We start from the raw sequence: 14,702 nt of genomic DNA, 5'->3' as shown, positions 1-14,702 counted from the left end.
AAATGCACCTTTTATTACTTCATATTTTAATTAATTTGAAACAATAAACTGTTTAGATGGAAAGAATGACTCCAAATAAGATAATAAAACACCATTATAGTATTTTTTAAGATAACTTTACTGCAGCTAAAAGTTTATGACAGTCTATGAAAGATTAAACTGTTTAAAATGTTTAGATTCAATTTTTTTCATCTACTAATTCCACATATTACTAGGCCCAATCCTCTCCCTCACATCATAAAAAACAAAACCAAGATTTGGTAATTTGTATTCAGATCTTCTAAGATGTCTATCCAGAAATATGAGATATTTAAAATGTATTAGATGTATTACATAATTCATGATTGGGAAATGAGGATTTGTGTGTTATCACTTTTAATTAAACGTAAAATGAAAAATGAATATAATAAAAAGATAAGACATTGTGCATCACGTCCATTCTGCCAGCACACTGCACACAGTAAGTAGAAATTAAAATAACTTCTTCAAAAGCTAGTTGTTTGGTTTGTTTAGTTGCAGCTTAAAGGGGAAGTCCGATTGAAATATATTTTTCAACTAGATCATGAAATACAGTGGTGAATTAAATAACATAAATTAAATTGACACAAGCTTAGTTTTGACTTTTCCTGTTCATGCATTAAAGAGCTGACTCTTTATAGCAATGCTAATTAAGTCAGGTCCTCTATAGACACAAAGTAATCTATTATAGATTCTAATTCTGTCTGCTATCAATGGTTGGATGGGAGGCCTGATGACATCTAGAACAGGATCAACATTACCCAGCTAATCTGAACCTGTAGCCACACCCACCAGGTTCCTCCAATCACATGGAAAATCCCAAATACATGTAGCCACACCTCCTAGGTGTGGCCACTCGCCTTAGGAGGCTTATATAATATACCCGAGCCCTGCTAGTCGGTGCTCAGTTCTTCTGCTACACTGTTAGGACTACTGGCTGTTCCTGACACCATCTGGTTTCTCTCGGGATTATTGACTGTGTGGTTTGCTTACATGCTCCTGATTTTGAACTTCAATACACCTGTATTTTGTACATCATTTTCAGATTAGCATCATGCAATAAAGCAATGTTATAAAGCATCAGAAAAAGCATAGAGGCATTAGTAGCAGAAAGAGTGAGATTGTTCTGACACTTTACAGATCTCTTGTCAGGCCTCACCTAGAGTACTTTATACAAATCTGGAGACCCCATCTTCAGAAGGCTAATGACATTTTGCACAGAGTTCAAAAGAAGGGCTACTAAAATGGTGAATGGTTTACAGGATAAAAGTTACCAAGAAAGACTAATGGTTCTAAATATGCAGAGCTTGGAGGAAAAAGTGAGAAGGGAAATGTGATAGAAACATTTAGTACAGGAGGGAAAGTTTGTGACTCTACAGCTTCCCTGGGGACGTGATTACAATTTTGGCATCGAAACATCCTTGCTCCCAAGCTCTAGACTGTTTGTGAGTGAGTCCCGACACGTGCCGACAAGTAAGGTTTCTCATAAGTTAGTGTTTAAGTTTGGCAATAAGAGCATCCAAACTGTCCCAAACTTTAGCAGCAAAACTGAATAGATTAGTAAAGGGCATCACTAGAGTTTTTAGACATGTATGAAGGATGTACAGTATATGCATGTAATAAATCTGATGTGGATTACCGAGAAAGACTTTAAGAGAAATTATGCAATCTAAAATGTAATCAACTGTATAATCTGTTTATTTTTTGTCCTTATATTATTATAGATGCCTACCATGACAAGCCAAATGTTAAATATCGTTATGAACATTTTATTATCTATTCACATTATTGACAAAAGTTAACTATGTATTCTTCTTGCACAAATGAATGCTCAGTTTTTTGCCAATGAGATAAAGAATATCTCCCTGCTACCCGTAGCAATGAACTATTTGTTAGATGTTTTTGCAAATTTCTATTGCCTTGTAATTTACTGTATTTTCCAATTTGTGATTTGTAATCTAACCCTATTTTGTTGCAGAATAAGAGTTTTGTCTTTACTTAAAGTTTCTTTAAAACAGTAGAATTTACAATGATTCCTCCTTTTGAAGAACACAATGAATCTATAAATAAGAAGTTCAGACAAGTGCTTATAGCTTACGATGGGCAATATGTTTTATTAAGTATGTACATATTGTCAGTAATTGTGGATGTTGTTCAGGAAGCTTCACTGTGCATTTAACCCCCAAATGTCAAAGTTTCTCTAGCAAAAATAGTTTAGTGGGAGGGTTATTCTTCTGGTTCATGGTTTGAGGGGTATGTAAAGCCAAGTTGCCCACCGCAACTACATGGTCCTCAGACCAGAAGGTGCCAGCATTTCCCTTGGTACTGGACACCTTAAATATTATTGCTGTAAACTGTTCATCAATGAGTTGATGTTCCGTGTCCGTAAAGGATATATACATACTTTTTGTTTAATGTATTTTGGGCAGATCAGTAATGAAAGGGCTTAACCCACAATAAGCATAGGTACATAGTGTGTTAAAAATATCTTAAAAAAATCTTTAAAATTGTGTTATTTCCATCTACACAGATAAACAGATATTGTGCTTATTGAGTGTAAATCACTTTAGCAATGGCGGGAATTAAATAATTATTCCCGCAGAGCATTTTTTCAGGGATTATTGTGTTCAAAGTTATCCTTTGTATTACCGGTAACATTGTTATATAAAGGTTATATTGTATTTCATACCTTAAAGAAAGACGTGCTTTCTTCTCAATGCTGTGGGTTTTCCGTTCAGGGAGCTTTACAGGATGATGCTTCTGAACACTTTTCTTTGGAACAGGGATATTGGGCACTGCAGGAGGTAAGAACCTCTGTGACAACGCACGTGCTATTCTGTTTCCCACATTCCGTGAAAAGGCCGGGCTGGGAGATGATGAAGTCTTAGCACTTGTATTAACAAAGGGATTTGTTGGACCATTTACTTCAGACTGTTAATAAACAGGGAGAAAAATAAATATACCACATTAATGTGAATAACACAACATAATCGCACAAGGTGAAGTAAATGATAATAATGGAAGGCGCACATTTACTCATTTACTGATTATGATGTTATGTGATCTGCTAACTAAACATAACACTGCAATATTCTACTCCACCACTATAAACCAAAAAATGGTTTGTCATAATAGCTCCAGTTTTAACAACATTTGCCACTGGTTTACTGAACACAAGCATTTATGTAGAAGTGTACTGGTCTCATTGTTTAGTAGGGTACTCCATTAAAGAATGCAAGGGATGCAGGGCTCAGACCAAAAAAGCATATCATGAATGTTTATGGGAGACATAGATATATGTGTGGATATATACACGTGCACATGGGTTCAGGAGGACCTGGAGAAAGTTGTTATCTGATAATAAAGGTTTTGCTTTGTAGGTAATGAATTTATAATAACCCTATGTAGAGCGCTGCAAAATGCGATAGTGCTATATAAAACAATAAATAATACAGGTTAACACCAGTTGTGAATGTAATAATAATAAAATGATCTTTTCTTGTGACTGAATTATACAGTTTAAATAAATTATAGACACACTACTCTGGAGTAAAGCTTAAAGGGAAACGTCCACCAAAATTAATTATATATATATATATATATATATATATATATATATATATATATATATATATATATATATTGTAACTGAACGTCCTTTGAAGCACAAGGAGTTAGTCAGAGATCTTTCAGAATCACTTGTCTTCTAGGGTAATATAAAAGCCAATTCCAGATCCAGATAGAATTTAAATATTTATTTTCTTCAAAATCAGCAGCTAAACAAAACACGCCAAACAAACAAAATACATCCAGCAAGGCTTTTTGTCCAGCAGCTCTCTTGGCTGGAAATAAGAAGAGAGACTGAATTGAACCAAGCTTTTTAAACCCTCCTGATTAGACGAAGTGAGCTGTACTTGGTCACCTGTAAATCCTGGTCTGGATTTTAAAAACTGTTGGAGCACCAGTCCCCCCTGCTCTTCTGGATACTCCACCCCAGGGACCCATTACACAATTTACAAGTCACTTCCTAAATTGTAGTTTTTTATTGTGCTTCTCTTTCCCTGGGGCGTTAATTTTACATATAAGGACACACAAAATTAGCCAAAGTAGGGCGTATATACCGCCCATCCACTACTGTACCGACCTGTCACAATATATATATATATATATATATATATATATATATATATACACACACATATTTACTTTTGCTGCTGTTGTTCATACATTTATAAATTTGCTAAGCATGGGGTTCCTATTTTTTTTTTAATATATTTTTGCTTTTCTCCCTGCAGTTTACCCCCTTTGGGTCTTGATGAATAAAGAGATTCTCTACTGTCCTGCCTCCTAGCACCTAAATTAGTGCACAAGATGGAACCCTTACTCAAATTTAACTATTTTATGTATTAAATCCCCAAAGCCTGCTAACTTACGAGAAAAAGGAAGGGCTAGAAGCTTAACCAAACACTGCTCTATGCATGCATATGATATGTAGTGGAATGGTGTGCCACATGAGAAAGGCTGGATGGAGCAACTCCAACTCACCTTTACAATGTAATTGCAAATCATAAATGGCTGTTAAAGGGGAACTGTCACCATAATATATTACAGAAAAAGCAAAATAATTAACTGATTGACTTAATTGTCAATCAAGGGAATTGTTTAAGATTTTTTTGTTTAAAAATGAATTTTTGCATATTTGTCACACTTAAATGTTTCATATATAATACTTTAATATTAGACGATCCGAAGGACACAAGCAAGAAACAAAACGAAGGTTCTGGATTGGCCCAATCAGTCCTGACTGGAATCCGATTCAGATGCTGTGGCATGATCTTAAAAAGGCAGTTCTTGAAAACCCTCTGATATGGCTGAATTAAAACATTTCTTCCAAGAAGAGTGGGACTAAATTTGTCTCATATTAAAATTAGTTGGATCAGCTGAAACAATAAAATGTGAAAACTAAGCAAAAATATAAGAAATACTGAAAGGGGAAAATAATTTTTCAAATCACTGTATGGTCAATTTTATTTACCGACCACCAAAATTGGGCAGAAAGTAGCATTTTCCTCTTCACGCAAAATAATAAATAAATGTCCTACTGGATTGTAAATGTACTGACATGCACATCACTTGAACATTCATAACATCACAAAGCACATATCATTTCAGCAAATGTGCAGCAAGAATTAAGTGCTAAGTGAGCCATTGCAGTGTATTTTGTCTTGTATGTGGACAAGCGTAAACAACTAAATAGAAAAGATTTTTTCAATGCAAAATTTATTTTACAGCTTAAAGTTAAATAATTTTATAAAGAATAATCTGGCACTTCTCAGGAATGACATTTGATGCACAGCAGGAAAACAGCATATTAACTTACTTAGTTTTATAGTTGCTTTGTTTTCTCCGCTGAAAGCTCTAGGCTATAAATGTAGATTTAAATCATGTACTCTAAAGGAATGCCTAGATTACAAATTAATGTGACATTTGTATTTAGTGCATAGATTGTAGGTTTCAATGTTTAAATGTTTTAATTTTGTAGAAATATATAGGGCTACAACAAGTTTATCACCAAATAAAATTATACTTACCTAATGGCATTAACAGTCAAAATGTCAGTTTTCTTAGGCTAGGTTTCCATTTGTTTTTTTTTTTGCTAAAAACGCCCATAAAAACGCCAATAGCGCCACCTGGCGTTTTTTTTGTGAAAAACGGCTGCAGCCAGATGTTAGCTGTTCTTCAATAGGAAATCGCAAAATGCCATTTCCACTTGGCGTTTTTCTGTTTGGCGTTTTTCTGCTTTTTTGGGCTCTGTGGCAGTTTTTCAAAATCGCAGCATGTTGACACTCTGGCGTTTTTTGCAAGAAATCTTGGCTTTTTTTCTCCAATAGAATTCTATGGGAGAGAAAAAACGCCATGAAAAAGCCATGTGGGTTTATTGCCTTGGCGTTTTTTATGGCGTTTTTTCCACAGTTACAATGCAGAGGATGGACCCAGTATCTGTGTGTCCTACGAGAAATAGGCTGAAAACAAACAGTTTCACACAAAACAAAGTCCTGGACTGGTTCATATTGAATTTTACACCATTTGGAACAAACATGCCATTACAAACAAACATACGCGACCAGATCCTGCGTGCCAAAAGCAACAGCAAACAATTTGCACCATCATTTGGGGCCAATCTTCCCAGAGGAGCAGACATTCGGAATAAAGCATGCCTTACAAACCACAGAAAAGAGACAAAAGGGTCTACCAAGTAAATGACATCAGGAGAGGGCAGATACTTGCCATTTATCCTAATCCCTTTTAGCTGGGTGAAACTTCTAACTTGTAAAGGCTGGAAAAACTGCCTAAGGTCAAAAAAAGCAATTTCCACAGAAAGGCTAAAACGCCAGAAAAAACTGCAGAAAAAACGCCAAAACGCAGGTAAATGCAGCGGCAGTTTTCTTGGCAGTTTTCCTGGCGTTTTTCATCAAGAAAAAAACGCCGGACAAAAACCCAAGTGGAAACCTAGCCTCATGGCGTTTTTTCTCTCCCATAGACTTCTATTGGAGAAAAAAAGCCAAGATTTCTTGCAAAAAACGCCAGAGTGTCAACATGCTGCAGTTTTGAAAAACTACCACAGAGCCCAAAAAAGCAGAAAAACGCCAAAGAGGACTGAAAAAACGCCAAACAGAAAAACGCCAAGTGGAAATGGCATTTTGCGATTTCCTATTGAATTACAGCTAACATCTGGCTGCAGCCGTTTTTCACAAAAAAAACGCCAGGTGGCGCTATTGGCGTTTTTATAGGCTTTTTTAGCAAAAAAAACCCAAATGGAAACCTAGCTTTATACCATCTACTGACAGTCCCACTTTGCATCAGTTTCATCCAGTTCTTCTGGTACAAATAATATACGGGACACTGGGTAAATTAAAGCCGCAGTAACTTTTTCTGACTCTGAAAGACTGTCTAAATTTGTAGATTTGCCATGTCAAATCTTGTCAAATCTCTTAAGGGATATTTGTGGGATACTAAGCATTTATTGAGTCAACTGGTTTGAGTTGGTTGGATATCTATACATATGTGGATTACACTAATTGTAACATCATTGTATTCGTCTATCCCTCACACTCATGGAGATAAGGCTCCAGAATTTTTTGTTCATCATTACACTGGCTACTGCCAAGATTTGATAGACTTTCTGCTATCTGTCTTCTGTTAACCTGCATTTGTTTTCTTTATGATGGGTCTTTTTTATCTCCAAAGAATTGGGACTCCTATGGGCACTTGTTTTGCCCCTTCCTTGTCTGGAGATGAAAACCCTTTCAGATCATATAAGATCATATAAGTATAGGGGTAGATCTATGTTGTTTGGATCTGCATCAAATATCAATAATAAAAAATAAGGGCACATTATCTTCAAAACCAAATATTGAGTGATAACAAAAAAGATGCTAATGGGTGTCTTGCCTATTACTGACTATAGCATGGAGTTTTACAAAATTAAAAATATATTTCAAAGGAATTTACCTATTCTTAAAGTGGATAAAAATGGTTTATATAAAGCCTGTAATTTACAAAACATGTTATCTTCCAGCTACCTCTCAGAAGAGTGTGTGACTGGTTAGGTACCACGACTGGAATGTATCCATGTGGTTCCAAAAGATGCAAGCAAATTTGTTCATATAACCAAATCAATTTTTTTACTCATTAAAATGAGAAAAGCTGTATATGGTAAAAAAAAGAAAATTTAAAATAGTTTGTTGTGATTACACAAGTATGTTTCTATAATGTTTCTACAATGTTGATATGACACCAGATGGCAGAGGTTTTTCAAACATATGCTGATGTGCTAGTTCAACAAAGATGCCTATATGAGTGTCTAACATTTTCATTATCACATAAATGCGATAATTATTTGTATTTAATGGAAAATCAGGTATGCATAGTGACATGTTCTTTTTACATTTGTTTTTATTCGCACGTACTGTTGGTGCTATTTCTGGTGATAAAACTGGAACCTTCACTATAGCAATTAAAGGAATTTTCACTTTTCCTCTATTATATAGTGTATATATAAAGACTCCATATACTGTAATTTTATACACTTGATGTAACCACTTATCACTGAACCTTACCTTGATCTCATATGCACATACAGCGTTCATTTACACCTTTCAGTGGTGAACAGCAGAAAAAAATCAGATTTTGCTCACTAATATCAAAGATTAGAGCCTTATCACCCACCATTGCTAGTCCTTACAGTGCATCCCTAGATTACATTTGATAAACACAGGAAGGGCCGGCCCAAGACAAAATGCCGCCTGGGGCGAAGTTTAAAATGCCCCCCCCCATTAGCTACCCTTCCTCTCCCTGCCGCCCCCCCACCAGCACCGAGACCGAGCTAGAAGGCTCGTAGAGGAGAGAGTGAGGGGCGCCGAGCGGGTACTGACAACTTGGTAAGATAAAACCACTCGGCGCCCTCTCTCTCTCTTCTCGGCTTTAAAAAAAAAAAGGGCTTCAAAAGCGCTGCCTGGAGCGGTTGCCCCACTTGGCTCCATTGTCGGGCCGGCCCTGAACACATGAAGTTTCTTGGGTCAGTGCAGAACTGCTCTCTCAAAGTGATTTTGTTTATAATATTTGCACACTAGTAAAGTGCAGTAACTAACACAAAAGAACACACATACCTATGAACTCTTTCAATGTTTGGCCAAAGCCTTACAAACAAAAAAATCAACATAACTTGTGATAGACTCAGTAAGATTCTAATGATGAATGTTGGAAAAGTAAGCTGAATAATATTGCTTCAGCTCTGCAAAGCTTTCAAAAATGTATACAAAGCGCATTCTGTGAGAACTCTCTCTCTGCCCTATCGATCAATTGCCTTTGCTCTCTGACTTTTGACTTTGCTACTGGATATAGAAATGAAATGAATATGTGAATAATATGTCAGAATATCTTCCAGCTAATCCCTTTTAAGCAATCAAAAGATTCTGTTTATTAAATACTTTCTGCTAGACTACGACTAATTCTGTTATATAACATATGTTCTACTTGTGTTCTTCATATATAAATTTAACTCCAAATACTTTAATCACAAGCCTTTGTAATGCATGTTTTTATAATAATATACAGGCCCAGTTGGCCAGCACCAGATGGCGAGAGTCCCTTACTATTGATACCACTCATGCATCAACATGCCAGTCCTGATAATATATATACATATTTAGCCAACTATGGTTCTTAAGAGCAGCCACATTGTCTTTCAACTGCCTTTTTTGCTAAACAATACTATAATAATGCTAAAATTAAGTGTTAACAAGTATGACATTTTTACAGTTTCCTTCAGTGCTTCAGTGGATTTGAAAAGATCCCACATTAGTCTGCAATGTCTGTTACTACATGTTATGTCAAACAATCTGCCTAAATAAAAAATCACCATTACTTGTACATCACTACAGCATACATAAAAATATAGTTCTTAAAATGTTCCTCATCATCATACTTGGGAGCTCTTCAGATTTTACCAGTATGTTATGGAAATCAAAACAAACTACCGGGACAGCAGATAAGTATGTTTATATTCTGAACATGGAGGTGATGTTTCAATATATACCTTCTCTGTCCATCTTCGGCCCACTCCCCATTCCTTTCAAGACTATTTAGAGATAGCCCGACTTCTGGGCATGGCTGCACCTCCCACTGTCTTTGCTGCCACCCATCTGTTTTTTGTAAGGAGTAGGAGAGGGGGAGGTCCTCTCCTTAGCAACCATTAAAATGTTCCTTTTGACTGAGCAACCAAATGGCAGTTGAAGTTTAATGTTGACAAATGTAAAGTTATGAATTTTGGGGAGAAGAAGTGGCTGTGTAAATTATACATGAAATGGGGCTATGAAATCATTAAATAAAAAAAACTTGATGTGGAATGCACTGCCCACAGACATTGTGCTATCAAATTCAATAGATGTCTTTATATGTGGGACAAATGGCTGTTTGGCAAAGAGAATATAATTGGTTATAAGGACAGATGTAGTCGGATTGCCATTTTAGTGTCAAGAAGGAAGTTTCTCTTTTGAGGCACGATTGGAAATCGCTTTAATTTTTGTCTTTACAAAAGAATATGACCTAGCATCTTGGGGACCAAAACACATTAGGGAGAACTACCAGACAGACGACAACTATTCCACACATACCTCAGCTAATTTAATAGCATCGATGATTCGGGCATCTCTTTCAGTCCCTCTGTGTTTGTACAATGCTTTCCAAATGACATCAAGGAGACCATCTCTGGTTACATCTCCCTGGAGTTCATGGCAGACTTTAATCAGATTGTAGATGGTGCAATAAGAAAAAATCCACGTAATTTGGTCACCTTTAAAATTTTATAAAGCAAAATTAAATACAGGACACTATCACCTGTTGAGACATTACAACACATTTTTATAATTACGAGTTTTGCCATTAAATTAATGGACCAAAACTTTACTACTTTCAAAAATGGCACAGATACTGCTCCGTGCACAGGTTTTCAACGTGCATAAAGATAATCTGATATAGATTTAATGTAATCATATTTACACTTTCAAAAGGACCCATAGAACATGAAATATTTGGATAATTAAAAACTGAGCATTTTTTTAAAAACTTTATATGCAGACCTGCAGGTTTCCATTTTAGGTAATCATATTATACCTAAGTGTAAACCCTGTTCACAAGCATTCTGTACTTTGTTTATTACATTATGGCAGAGATGACAGACACAGAATGCTATATGACAGTTAGTAAAGTCTACAAACATTTTCTATTGTAGCTAGGGGGAACATGAACCAGAGTCCACCTCACACATGGGTAAAATGCTATATTTCATGACATTAAGTGTATCCCATCTGATTTTCCAGCTTTCTATGTCTGTACAAGGATAGAGCTTGTGTATCATTGGGCAGAGGCAATGCTAACCTTTTTATAACTATAGCTGCTATAGATGAAGTTTAACAATACAGAGCTTCCTCAACACTCTATACTTATGGGCCATATGCATGACAGCCAATCATTACATGCGTAATATACAGAATCTACATGTAATCAGTTTGGGGATCATATACCCAATATCATAACATTTCAATCAAGTAAACACAAATCTATTAATAGTATAAATGCAAAAAATCAACATTAGGTATTATAAAAATAAATGAAATACATTTTATAAAATCACTTTTCATTTCCCTGGTTTATCTTCCCCATCAAATCATATTTTAAAATAGGATTTCTGATAATATGCCTGTACTATTAAATTCAACTTTGAATTCTCAGAAATGTAATTTCCCAGGTCTAATAAATATTTAATTCACTTGTTATCACAAAGTACCTCTCCTTTTTTTGTAACGCTTATATAAATAGAACCAATATTTCCATATATCAATGTATATGCATATTCAATTTAAATCTAATATTATGAAAATAGAGCCTGCTCGGGATGCTGGTGGCTATAAAAGCAAAATATTTTTTGATATGTATAGGCGTAGTTTAATAATACAGTTTCTCCATTATTCATTTTTGTAATAAATGGAAGCACAACCTTTAAAAGTTGACATGAATAGTGACTTTAGATATTATTCATTTCAAAACCCAGTATCCCAAAAATTCTACATTCGCTATGATCTACTGAAGACAACTTATCAAAATGAAAATAAATTCTATCAAAATGTTTGCAAACCTATAAACCAACAAAATGCCTTAGCAACATGCATATAGCAGGTAACAGTATAGAATATCTGACAGATATTATTTATTGTAAAACCTCAGGGTAGGGTTCTGCTATTGTTTCCGCTCTTGTTACTATGAAAAAAAGTCAAAACAGCATGGAGCAGATAAAGCACATTCAATTTATGATTATTGTAACACTATGGGCAATTGCGTGTGTATTATTTTATGTTATACAGAGGCGTGCCTGAAAGTGAGATATGTATATTTTGGGTAGGACAGGTCGTAAATACTAGGTGTCCATATCAGGGCAGGAGATCTATGGCTGTATTGTACCATGTTTGTGAAGACCCCTGTAAGGGCACTGGGTGCCAGATCAAGTTGGAGTCTTGATGAAGGGGCAGATTCGAGTTTAGAGCATGGCTGTAGGCAGGCTGATGATGTATCCAGTTGAGGGCTGCGCTCCACTTTAGCCTTAGTCTTTCTCTTGGGCACCATCTATAGGTGTCCTGAGCACGTCCAGGATTTAAACTTGGAGGGCACCGACAAGGCAAGAGGTAGGAGCACAGCTGGAAGCCCTCTGGCAGGGCACGTGGCAGGAGCACGGCGGGAAGCCCTCTGGCAGGGCACATGGCAGGAGCACGGCTGGAAGCCCTCTGACAGGGCACATGGCAGGAGCACGGCTGGAAGCCTTCTAGCAGGGCACACAGCAGGAGCACGTGTGGAAGCCCTCTTGCAGGGCAGACGACAGGAGCACGGCTGGAAGCCCTCTTGCAGGGCAGACGACAGGAGCACGGCTGGAAGCCCTCTGGCAGGGCACACAGCAGGAGTATGGCTGTAAGCCCTCTGGCAGGGCACACGGCAGGAGCACGGCTGGAAGCCCTATGACAGGGCACACGGCAGGCTGCAGCAGACTGGCAGGGGGCAGTAATGGATGCTGATCAATGCACGGTACAAAGGACGATCCGAAGAATAGTCGCAGTCCAAGCCAAAGGTCAGAAACTAAAATATCACAGGGTACCAAGGGACAAACACTAGAGCGAGAAAGTCCAAAGCCAAGGGTCAAACACAGAAGACAGATCAGATGCAGTAGCTCAGTATACAAGGCCTGGAACACAATGCTCTAGCAATGAGGCTAGGATGATGCCTGGTTTATATTGAGCCTTAATTGACGGAACAAGGGGCAGATGTGTAAAGAGCATGCCACATCAACATGGTCCAAGGAGAGGCAGAAAGAAACAGCAACCCAAGATCCACCTGGTGGAGTAGTGGATAAGTGATTCACCTAGGAGCCACAATGTTCAGGTTCTAATCCCTGCTGTTTCTGACAACCCCAGAGGATAGTAGAAAGTCTTGTTTGGCAAGACAGAAACAACTTTAAAGGGTAACTGCAGTAACCAATCAGATGCCTCTCCATCCAACCTATTTGGGACTCTTTTCCATATCAGGGACCAGGCAGCTTAGATAGTTTAGGTGAAAAGAAGTAGGGCAGGAGATAAGTAATATCATGCACCTGGAGATCTCTGGACATGTAACTATGATCATGCATGTTCAATACTGGTAAATAACATAACTTATGTACATATGCTGTATGTGTATGTCCATTAATGTTGGGATATCCTGTTTTTGTTTTCAATATATTCTGCTGCTTTCTGGGAGAAGAGGATGTTTTTAGTTCAAACCCTAATATTACATAGATATATAAAATAATAATAATAATAATAATATAGGACAGGGATTGTTTACATTCCTACTTCTAAAGTGATGATAGCGAAGAACCAAGTTTTTCATATAGCACTTTATTTATCACTACTGCACTTTAAAGAACTTTGTAGCGGTTCAGAAGGCGGAGGCAGGTAATAGATTTGATCGATAAAGTTTTTATTGCACTGAAATGATTGACAGTGCATACAATGTTTATGAGTGCATTTAAATAAATTTGGTATACTTATTTTTATTTTATATAGTACTGCACTATTTTGTTCCTTTTTCTTTCTCTCCATATTTCCCCCCCAGTCTTCAAGGAGACGTCCAGTCCAATGATACTCTGTTTCTGCCTTTGTTGTATCTATTGGGAGTTGAGGAATCCTTGCAGAGGAATCTATCATTAGGGAAGTATTGTTTTTTCATATTTTAACAAAACACACACAAGCATTTCTAAAAATTAAAAATATCTATTATTTATCTAAACTACATTTAAGGGAATAATGAATCAATTCTCTTATATTTTGAAGCTTACAACATAATACTGCCTTCCTTACCTGTCAACTTCCTGATCTATGTTTTAATTTTGCTTATTGTGTTATATAATAATATTATATTAACCTTACTTTTAGATAGATATGCACTTTTAAAACACGGTGCAATAAAATGACGCTGCAGTCTATTCAGTATGAAATGATATATGGAATTTAATACATTCCGTTCATCTACCAATTGAAAAACAAACTTGCTTTTCATTTTGTGATGTGTGCACAAGATTTATTATGCCAATACCTTTTCTCTTTTTATGAGTTATATTTTGTCTTAATTTAATTGCTACAATGTAATATTCCCCAGTAAGATGAGCTTTGCTTGCACATGCTGTTATTTGAAACTAAACATCAGTGTTTCTCCAGACAGTGAAGAAAACAGACGAACAACACCTCCAGAATTTTCAATTTCCTTAAAACAAGATGTAATGTTTATAACAAAAAGTCATTTTCAACAAGAATACAATCTGAAGAAAAGTGAATTTACATAAAAAGTGTACAACTGTGACTGAAGATGGATTCCATTGTTTAGATATGTTTTAATATAGTCAAGTTGATATTTATCACATTTTGTCTCAATTTTTCCATTTATTTGCTTGCCATTATTATTTCCATTTTTATTAATTTACCTCGCATTCCTTTTTTCTCATTTGTATTTCATTTCCCATAGGTGTATTTAGGCCACTCGGTCTGGATGTTTCACTTTTTTTTGTTTTGCTACATTTATCAAACTATTATATTACATTGCAT

At 36.3% G+C, this 14,702-nt stretch overlaps 1 protein-coding gene across 1 annotated transcript in view; it reads right to left on the bottom strand.

Annotated features, from left to right (window-relative positions):
* The window catches only part of TMEM232 (transmembrane protein 232), a 58,915-nt gene that overhangs the window by 26,720 nt on the left and 17,493 nt on the right, over positions 1–14,702 (bottom strand). Inside the window, exons 10-11 of the mRNA XM_053454278.1 lie at positions 10,194–10,372; positions 2,708–2,949 (exon numbers count right to left, since the gene is read on the bottom strand). Coding sequence (XP_053310253.1) covers positions 2,708–2,949; positions 10,194–10,372 — 421 coding nt within the window. The remainder of the gene's footprint in view (positions 1–2,707; positions 2,950–10,193; positions 10,373–14,702) is intronic.

Source organism: Spea bombifrons, chromosome 1 (genome assembly GCF_027358695.1).
Source record: "Spea bombifrons isolate aSpeBom1 chromosome 1, aSpeBom1.2.pri, whole genome shotgun sequence".
NCBI classification, from domain to species: domain Eukaryota; kingdom Metazoa; phylum Chordata; class Amphibia; order Anura; family Pelobatidae; genus Spea; species Spea bombifrons.
Note: the sequence above shows the minus strand (reverse complement) of the source record. Positions and strands in the feature narration are given on the sequence as shown.